Source organism: Salarias fasciatus, chromosome 6 (genome assembly GCF_902148845.1).
Source record: "Salarias fasciatus chromosome 6, fSalaFa1.1, whole genome shotgun sequence".
Taxonomy (NCBI): domain Eukaryota; kingdom Metazoa; phylum Chordata; class Actinopteri; order Blenniiformes; family Blenniidae; genus Salarias; species Salarias fasciatus.
Window position 1 is genome coordinate 34,295,826 of NC_043750.1, and position 10,484 is coordinate 34,306,309.

The 10,484-nt window shown below is 41.8% G+C and overlaps 1 protein-coding gene across 2 annotated transcripts; it reads right to left on the bottom strand.

The window, feature by feature from the left end:
* Positions 1 to 633: 633 nt before the first annotated feature.
* LOC115390923 (guanine nucleotide-binding protein G(I)/G(S)/G(O) subunit gamma-5-like) lies at positions 634 to 5,784 on the bottom strand. 2 transcript variants are annotated; one of them, XM_030094973.1, is made up of 3 exons: positions 5,577 to 5,784; positions 2,952 to 3,078; positions 634 to 1,874 (listed from the first exon to the last, which is right to left on the bottom strand). In XM_030094973.1, the coding sequence occupies exons 1-2, from the start codon at positions 5,664 to 5,666 to the stop codon at positions 2,953 to 2,955; spliced, it is 216 nt and encodes a 71-aa protein (XP_029950833.1). In that variant the 5' UTR covers positions 5,667 to 5,784; the 3' UTR covers positions 634 to 1,874; position 2,952. The 2 variants fall into 2 exon arrangements, with proteins under 2 accessions (XP_029950833.1, XP_029950831.1); XM_030094971.1 differs by having other exon boundaries at positions 634 to 1,877; positions 5,577 to 5,781.
* Positions 5,785 to 10,484: the final 4,700 nt, after the last annotated feature.

The window sequence follows — 10,484 nt, forward strand, 5'->3', positions numbered from 1 at the left end:
CGAGCTCCATGAGCCTCATTTTAAAGGTTAAATGTGTTTTGTGGCTCCAGACCAACTTGACTTGGTGGAAAGTCGCAACAATGGCTCTTTGGTCATAACGGTTGCAGAGTCCTGCACTACACCAGGAGAAATTCTTCCAAGGTGAAATTTGCTGTTGTTTGATTTGTGATCCATGATAAAATCACTGTTTTTTTTAATCACGTCTCATCAGCATTAAAAGAGAAAATCCCATTTGTGTCCATGTAAAGTCAAAACAACAAAAAGTATTCATCTGTAACACTGAACATTTAATTAATAAACTTTATATTGCACAATGTGTAAAAACAGAAGTTCATATAAAGTTAGACTTGCAAGAAAGAAAACTTATTCATTTATACCAAATGCTGATGGTAGATCTTTAAAACTCGTTGCTTTCTGAAGATTTTGTGGCAGTAAGCGTCAACCAGCCACAACATTATGACCATTAAAAGTAGACTACTCTATTTAGTCTTTTGTGAGGCACAATGTCTCCAAACCTACAGATTTTGTGGAGTGTGCACAGCAGCTTGAAGAAATCTTCCTGTGGAGTTCAGCGTCTGTCAGGACGCCGTTTTATTCTGTGCTCAAAAAAATGAATGAGGGAAATCAAACAGGTAATCTCAACATCTTTATTTTCCAAGTAGTTACAAATATCAATAGATTGGTCTTGATTTAAGGTTCACACACCGATACTGCACATTTCTGACATGTAATTATATTACTTTGCAAATACATTTGCTTATAATTTGTGCTTTTAGTCATGTTGCACTTATTCAACATCAGAACCAAAGAGGTTCTGACTGTAACATCTCCTGTGACCTTTTCTTTTTTTTTCAAGTTGCAACATCCTACTGAAGGCGTGAAGTGATGACAAGACAGCAACAATGAAAAATGTTACTCAAGAACATTTCTCTTCGGCTCTTCGCACAGAGGACTGATTTTAAAAAAATTACATCCAGCATCAATGTTCAAAAAGTTATTACATTTCTTTTTAAAGTTGCCCTCAGCAGTAAAGCTGAAAAAGATACACACTAACAAAGTGAAAGGTAGTTCAGCACGACTTGAGAGGAAAATGTTTTTTAAACCCCACAATTCTAAGGGATACATGAACGTCTGTGTATTGAAAGTGACAAATATTTTCTCATCTAAGAAATGTGCATGAAAGTGTTTTTAATTTAAGATAGGAGCATGTATAGGTTAATAAAGGCAACCTGAACAGGTTTCAGATATGTACAGAGAAGGGTGAACATGTTATTACAGAATAACATGCATTTCAATGGAAAAAAAAGGATGTACCATGTTACTGTACCTCATTACCAACACACGAGCGGTTTAAGACACCAATCGGTTCAGTGAAACACAGTTTAATCTGCGTTCCGTTTGTAGTGTTTCATAAAAAACAGTACAACATGTAGTGTATGAGTACAATCACATGTTCCTCTTCCTGAACAGAATCTAGTTGCAATTATTATGTGATTGTTCTTCCACCTAATGTTGACGTGAATGGAACTGACTGAGAAGGAACACTGGCGTCGGTAGAGCAGACCAGACCTGTAGTGTGAAGAACACACCTGGAACGGATTAATCATTAGTCAGGTTAGTGTTGAGAACAACTTCTCCATTTCTTTTTTCTCCAGCATGTAGAGTTTGGCCCTGCTTTCAACACGATAGATGGGACAGAGAGATGTATGATAACATTATTTTTGGCAAAGAAGTGGAACGGTGACCCTCCCAACCCCCCCACCCCAAAAACCCCTGGGGATTCCTCCCCTGCTGGTGGATCGACAGCGACATCAATTAGACGTGAAGAAAAGCCTTCAGCGGGAAAGTTCAGACGTCCTCCATGTTTGCTTCTTCTGCTGTTGACAGAAAAACAAAAGGAGAGCTGGTCAGCGGTTGAGATGAAAATCAGTATTTACAAGTCATGACGATGCAGTGGAGAAAAAGTGTCTTTAGGACAATATGTATTAATGAGAATCAGTTCTGTGGTGCGGACGCTTCTGTGACAAGTGGGGAAACTTAGACTAAAGCAAAATAAATCACAGATATCACAGTTATTGTTGATGAATGAGCTGAAAAAAAATTAAAGTACAGCAGAGCATTCATAGCATACACAAATATTTTGGTTTTGCCATTATTGTCCTGTTAAGTTGACTTTTAAAAAATACTTGAAAACTACATTTTTACACAAACACTGCTTGATTCCAGGAGATACTGAGGAGATAAGATTCCAGTTTATGCGTTTGTCACTTTAAATAGGTTATAATGGATCAAATATCAAGAGGCTACAATGTTACACTGTGTTGTATTTGGATGTAATTCTTCTTCAGAAGGCCTCCAGACAGGTGATTTCAATGTTCTGGGATCTGGAGCGTTATGTGTTTCTTTGGTTACTTGGCACCTCAACCAGTGAGAGAGGCTACAGTAACATGGAGGGCTTTTATTCTTGTTTATTAGTTTTTAGTCTGCGATCAGCCACAACTAACTCTGACAATTAATAAGGATGAGAAGAAAAACTATTCTAGGAGGTTTAAAGGGGTTATGGCTATAACTTCAACTTTATTATTTGTCTCTTGCTGGGTGATTTGTTGTGCATCAGCAACAAGAATGTAACTAAAACAATAGAAAATGCAGTAAAACAATAAAACAGTAAAAAGAGTTTACAGACAGTCTTGATTATGACATAACTGGACTTTTTGGTTCCATTTCGGTCGACATCATTTGGTCATGAACTGGCTTGATGAGCAGATTCTTTGGATTTTGGCGTTTTGGGGAGAATACTCTCAGCTCTAACCCTCCAGGTGGCTCTCAGCTGTAACAGGCTGGGCCTGGTTTTGACCCAACGCTGAGGTGGCGTTAATTTGTTCTGTGTAATTAACAGCGCAGCTTAACTCCCCCGTCTTAAGCCTCAGAGGGGCGACGGGCGGGCCCACCTCAGAACAGGGAGCAGGACTTCGGGGGTCTGAAGGGATTATCACTGGAGGGCACTCCCATCAGAAGAGGGTCCTTGGAGGCATTTTGCAAGCAGAAGTTCCTCAGATCCGCAGCAGCCTGGGACACCTGCAGAGATACGGCCAGCTGTGTGAAGGAGCGCAAAAGGCAGAAAAATCCCACGTACAACGAGAATGAAGCCATCAGCAGAGACATTTCATGTTTTCAGTCTCAAGAGTCAATTTATTTGTATTTTCATTTCATATTGATGAAAAATATCATCGTGAAAGGGAATAAACATGCAGGCATGGTATAGCTAAGAGCAATAGTCAAATTTAAAGCGCTCCTTTCAAATGAAAACCGCCCCGTGGCGTTTGCTCAGAGATAAACCGGAACGTGGCTCAGGTGGTTGAGTGGTCCGACGAGTTGTAATTCAATCCCTCGATCGGGGGACGCGATCCCCCGCCTTCAAGCTTTCTACCCAGGGTAAAAGAGTCCGCACTAAATCCTACGTTGCTGTCCAGTGGCACTCGTCTGGCAGATGTTACTGCGTGAATGTGAGACGGCAACAAATGAAAATACGGGAGAAAGGCTGCCGACGTGCTCCGTGCACGGTGAGCGTGGTATGCTCAGTGTCAACAAGGCGGCTGATGTCCGGGTCTCTAAGTAGACGTGGAGGTAAATCTGTTAAAGTACAATCAGAGGATAATTTACATGAAGCACAAAACTCTTTTTTTATATTATTAAATTGAGGTTTAAATTGAGAAAAAACAAAAACATAATTGAACCAATGATTTATGCACATAGGTGACTTACGTGAATATATGACTGGATGAAAAACACTTTTCTTCTTCATTTAATTCAATGTTTTTAATCCAGCACTTGTAAATTCTTTTTTTTTCTTCATTTACTTATTTTATTTGATAAAAAACAATTAGGATTCCCAAATATTTCACGTTACTCAAACAGAAAAACAGAAAGGAGCGATTGAGACAGCAGATTATGTTTAAATATGTTAACTCAATATATTCTAGACTTGGAATCATGATAAAATAAATGATATACATCAGTAGAGCTTCAGTCACTGCTTGACATGACAAAGGATCTGCTTGTCTCAGGATTTATTATCATTAATGTCACATTTTTAGGAAACTTTCTGTGTGGATTGGTTCTGAAATCAGAGCAATGAGGCTGAATAAAGCAGGACAGAAGGTGGATGAATGAATGGCAGATGGCAAACTTTAACATTAATTGAGGTACTTTTCAAAGAATGAGTGTCAGTTATAAACAAAAATGTAAAACTCTTCTGTCGCAGTTTGAAATTGTCCAAGCCGCCTGATGCAGGTGTTCACATGACCCCGTTCTTATTTACATACACAGACTGACCGGCTACTTTGTTTTTGCATGACATTTGCAGGCAGCAGTGCGATATAACGGAGGGAATGCTTCCAGTTTGACTCTATGCAGATCTCTTGACCCATTTCTTTAGGTTTAATGTCAGTGTTTTCTCCTGTAGTGAAAAAGGATATGAATGTGAGTGACTGCTCTCAAGTTTTCCTATTGAGTAATGAGAAGCAGTTAAATCGAGTCATTAATCTTTTCATCCTATAATTTATTTTAAATTGACATTAAATTGCCAAAATACACCTGTGCTGTAATGATCAAAATCACAATGACAAAAACAAGCTGGGACACTTACAAAAAGTTGGATTTATGTTTAAAGGACCTAATTCATGTGTAGAATGAAATGTGCACAAACTGTTCTCAGATTTCATGCACGGAATATTTGGATCGAGGTCAAAGAAAGATGCATGACTTCTCCTTTCCTGTTGCCTTTCAATAAAATGATTCCTCATTATATTCTCTTGAGCTCATTTATTTCATTCATCTTCTTTTCCTTTATTTTTATTTGGACAGTTTTAGCTGCTTTACATTTCAGCAGCAAAGCGATTCAAAGTTAAAGAGGAGAAGTGCAGAATATTGAGGGGATGCAGAGTGGTGCAGTGGAGCAGTGGTTAGAGCTCCTGACTCACAGCAGGGCGGTCATGGGTGAGTGGAGTTTGCATGTTCTCCCCTAGTGTGGGGTTTATCCTCCCACAGTCTGAAAACATGTAATATGCTAGGTTGATTGCTGACCCTAAATTGACCGTGTGTGTGAATATGAGTGTATGCAGCTGTTCCTGTGATGGACTGTGATCTCTGCAGGTTTTATCCGCCCTGCTTCAGATAAAGGTGTAGATAATAGATCACACAGTGGAGACACTGAACAAATCATGGGTCCCAAAAACTTACTTTTACAAAACGTACTACTTTTTTTTTTATCAAATGACACACATTTCCTGACTTTGATGACTGAAGTGTTGTTGTTTGCCTGCACTGAGCCTTTTGGGTCAAACTCTGTCAAGTTAAAGTTGGAACTGATCAGACACTTGAGAGGCGACAGTTCGAAAATGACAATGTTGCGTTTCTGAGTCGCGTGTGTCACTTTTTGAGTCCAGCGTGTCACTTTGTGAGTCCCGTGTGCCCGTTTTTGAGTGCCGTGTGTCACTTCGTGTAACTTTGTGTCACTTTGCGTCTCCGCCATTCAATAAACGGGCTTCCGTGTTTGTGTGTCGCCGTCTCCCTACCTTGATCCTCCGGATACTGGCCTCCAGCCGCAGCTGCTTCACGGCCCTCTGAGCGATGATCAGGTTGTTGCTGGCGTTGTTGTTGGACATGACGGCGGCTGTCGACGGAGAAGCGCTTAGCTGGGGGCAGTTTTATGGAAAACGACCGCGACCGAGCGGAAATTAACCCCAAACTTCCCCACCGCAGAGCGAGAAACATCAGTCACCCGGAGGCCCCGCCCCCTCCCAGCCACCACGCCGACACGATTGGACGTTCTACCTGTCAATCAAAAGCACAGCCCTTGAGGCCACGCCCCCGGGCATATTGTCCAGTATTGAGAGTTTCCTCGAGAGCGAAGCCAGAGGGTAAAGAAAACGACCTTCAGCCTCTGCACGGCCTGACTTCAGGCTGCTTTCTGCACCGATCTGCAGGATACTCCTGTAGCAAATCATTCAGTGAATAGAAACAGCCTGCTTTATTATCATACGACCAACCTTTAGCAAAAGTCTTAACCAAAAAGTGTCATTTACCTGAATGTTGTTTTGTGTTTTCGAATTTTTATTTTTGGAGGAATCATTTATTTTGTAGTTGTTTCGGGCTGCAAAGGTTGAAAAGACTGGCTAAACTATGACAAATAATGTTTTCCATGTGTACGAGGATTCATATTCAAGCTTTGAAAATTCAAAATGCCATGATTTTAAATATAAAGGAAAGTGTATTTGCAGAAGGTTTGTTTCCTTGTAGGAGTTAAATATCACTGCGTGTTTCTTGGTTGTTTCATGTGTTATTGTGTCTCATTTGGTAGCACTATAGTGGTTGCTCTTTGGAATGGAACGTCCATCATGTGCTGTGTTTCTTCATAGCTGCATATGACTGTTCGGAGTCTTAAGAGGCTCAATTTACTATGCAATTGTACTGCTTTTGTTGAGGCTTGAAAATAATTTTGTTAAAAGTTGTAAGTAATTTTGTTAAAAGATGAACTGAAAACAGGTAGCTACCCCATAAATTTTTTTTTTAAATTTTATTTTATGTACTCTGGTTCAAAATCAAGATCTTTTGAGCAAAGTGTAATCCCTATGCTGCCCAGTAGATGGCACATGTCTGGTAGGGATTCCAGCTGTATTTAGCTTGCACGCTTCTGACATTGATAGGCGTTTCCTCGGGAGGAGCAGTAGAGCCAGGCAGATGGTCTGGCGCATGCGCGTTGTTCAAAAAGCGAGTAACAGACGTTTGGCTTTGACTTCTGAGAAAATCGTCCACTATACCTTTAAGTTCACAAATGTACAGGGTTGTACCATGTGCAGGATAATATTGTGTTCAGTAAAGAGGGTGAAACAAAGCTGTATAAGCGTTTTGAGTGAAATGTGAACCATATTTGAAGCTAATCTGCTAAACTATCCGTGGTCAAGTGTGAGGGATGTACAATATGGTGAAAAGTGAATCCAGATCAGTATTAGTCCAAAGAACCATTTGAGAACATTATTTAAGGGAAAAGTTCGGTTTAAACAGTTTTCACGTTGTTTATAGAACGAAGTAGAACAATATGCTCGCCCAGAAGGGTTTTCTGATCCGATAAGTGGTGCGGGAGAAATTTAGGCCCAATCCCATTTCTCTTTCTAGCCCTACCCCTTAGCCCTCCCCCTTGGCCCTACCCCTATGAAACGGAGTGCTAAGGGGTAGGGCAGAAAGTAAACCCCTCCAAATTGGGACACCCCTCCGACAATCGTGTACGTCATCAGTAGTTGCCGCTGCCGATGACGTAGCAGATGCGACAATTGTTTGCTGAAGAAGAATGTTTTTCTTACATTTTATAACTTTATTGACAAAATACTGACATTTATGAACTTCTTTCGTTGCGGACGTCGCCATCTTGCCGATCTCTGAGAAATCTTGCCAAGTTCTGAGAAATCTGTCATCCAGTGGCGGCGGTGGCGAGGGGCGCTTGTTTTGGTCGCCTGGACTGTCACTGGCAGGCGGGGTCAGTTCACTTCCGCATTGGTGGTGGCGCTCGTTTCCCACCCGCACATTACAGGCGGGCCGTGTTGAAGAAACCAGTTTATTGAAAATAATCGTCTATCTGTTGTGTTTGGAATGCGCCTGGAATGCGCGGGTGTGGAAACGAGCGCCCCCGCCAATGCGGAAGTGAATTAACCCCGCCCGCCAGTCATGGTCTACGCTGACAGAACAGGCGCCCCTCGCCATCGGCCGATACCCCTCCGTTTGGAGTGTGCCTCTCGAGAATTTCCTTTTGGAGGGGTGACTGGCCCTCCGTCTTGGCCCTACCCCTATGTCATAATGACAATTGGGACACTCCTACCCCAAAACGTGAACGCGCAAAATGAGGGGAAGGGCCAAGGGGAAAGGCTAAGGGGTGGAATGGGATTCAGCCTTAGATTCAAAGTTGAGGTGCAGACATCCATATACTGTTAGCCAATGGGGCATGTGTGGCGCCGGCTCCCAAAACGGCTTAAATCATCCAAAAACTCATTAGTTTCGCCAATATTTCCTCATGGCCCGCTCACGCCACTCCTCCACGACAGCCCAGTGTCGCAAAATACATGCGGTTGCGGTTTTACAGATCTCTGAAGTGAATACAGTGATTAGGATGTAAATTGGACGTTCACCAAGACACACAGTAGGTGGCGCTGTGCACTTAAGTTGTTGGTCGCCACCCGCTCCAAAGAAGAAGAAGAAGAAGAAGAAGAAGAAGAAGAAGAAGAAGAAGATCTCTGAACTGCAAACATCTATCTTCTTCTTCTTTGGAGAAGTTTTATTTTCACCCATTGAGGGCCCAGCGGGAGGCTTATTCCAGGACATCGGAACCCCCGCACCACCCGTTGTCACTCAGGCCCAACCGTCCACATGCACACCCTCTTCCTCTTACTCTCTCTCACATCCACACACACACACACACACACACACACACACACACACACACACACACACACACACACACACACCCTCCCTCTCTCTCTCTCTCTCTCCCTCTCTCTCTCTCATATACAGTGTCCAGTCATTTTTTGACCCAGCTACACACATAAATCCGCAGTTTACAGATGTGCAGTTGGAGCCGGAGAGCTCACACACACCTTACCCACACGCTGAACAAACACTCATCCTGCTCCCCCTAGTGGTCAAATTAGAGAAATGATAAATCGCTCCTACACTGCAATTTGTGATGTCTGACATGAACACTGAATTACACAGTAAATAAATTAGGAACAGCATTAACGTTAAGAGAAAAAAACCCAGTAAAATTTTAAAAAATACATATTGGGATTACAGTCTCCCATGAAGGAAACAAGGAGATGGGAATAATACATTTTATTTTATTGATTTTAAAATTAGATTTTTTTAATCATTGCACAGATTTGGAAATGAAAGGAAATGTAAAGACTCGAAAGATTTCAGTATACACAGTGAAAACATTCATTTTGTTATCATGTGTAACAAAACAATATCACAAAGGCCACAGTGGGGTTTGCTGTTGTTTTTCATTGAGCTCACGCCACTTAATCAGCCCCTGCAGATAAAAAAGAAGAAAAAAAGTGTTATTAATTCAAACATTGATCTTGAAGTGAAGCTGATAGTCAGACTTACAAGTGATTGGCCCAACAGAGATGGGAGTGACTGAAGCAGAGTTGAAAACGGAACGACTTGTTCTCCTTCTGCAAGACTACAAGGTACAGAGGGGTGAGGGGAGGAGGAGAGAGAGAGAATGATTATTATGGATGAGAATAAGGGCCACTTGAAAAAAAAAAAGAAGCTCATGTATTTGTTGATCAGTCGATCAGACGGATGGACAGATTCTGATGCTGATGAAGTGAAATTTGTGACTCACAGTGAAGCAGCTGTACTTCCTCCTGTCACAGAGGGTGAGGTTGCAGTGAAGATACACGTCTTCGTGTTTTCCATTTGGGAGGAAAAACAGAGCAGAGAAATGAGCCCGAGTTGATCTGCCGTTCTCAATCACCTCCACCTGCCGAGGGTCAACGGGACACCTTGCAGAAAAGATGGAGGAGATCATCAGGGTCATTACATGTTACTGGATCCCACAAGGTTTCTGCTGAGGCTGAGGAGGTGCACGTACCTGTTCTGGATTAAAGGGTATTTCACAGGAGATTGAGGGCTTAGAGAGTGACTTGCGAAGCAGTCCTCCAGAACAACAGAAAAGTCTGGACCCCTGTTCTCCACAGAGACCCCCACATACAATGGGGAGCCCACTGGGATGATGACCAACCCTGGTGGGTAAGTGTCACTGAAGGCGGAGCTACGGTACAGAGACATGGCGACACTCGCTCGGCTGCCCAAACCAGAAAAGCCACCATTCTCCCTGTCAAAGGAAATAAGATGTTTTAACAAACGTAAAAGGAAAATAATGCAGTTAAAGTGATTCATTATTGTTATATCAATATTCCAAAGGAAAAGAAGACAGAATGAATTCAGACAACCAAGTCATCACATCCTGAAGGTCACCAAAGTTTGTCTCTTTTGTTTTCCAGGTTTAAAGCTCTTATTTAAACTCTTATTTATATAAATCTCATGTAAACTTGAGATTCTACTGAACAGTAACAGTAATAGTAATGATGATTTGCTGAATAAATATATACCCAGCCAAATAAGGATGATCAAGAAGAAGAAAACAGAATATTGTACAAAAAAAAAGAATAAAACCCACTGTCACAGGAGCAAAAATATCTTAACAGTTTCAGATGTTACTGACAAATAGTAAATTATATCAGTGAAGGCTCAATAAAGGTTTTCTTACTCCAGGACTGGCCTGACAGCCACATCAAGGGTGCTGTCTGTGTCCAGAGGATACGTGCAGGAGATGGGAACTCGATGTGGAACACTGAAGGATGAGTTTTGTGCTGAGTAGATGAATATATTGTTGACGTATGTCACATGTGTGAGGTTGGTCTGAAAGA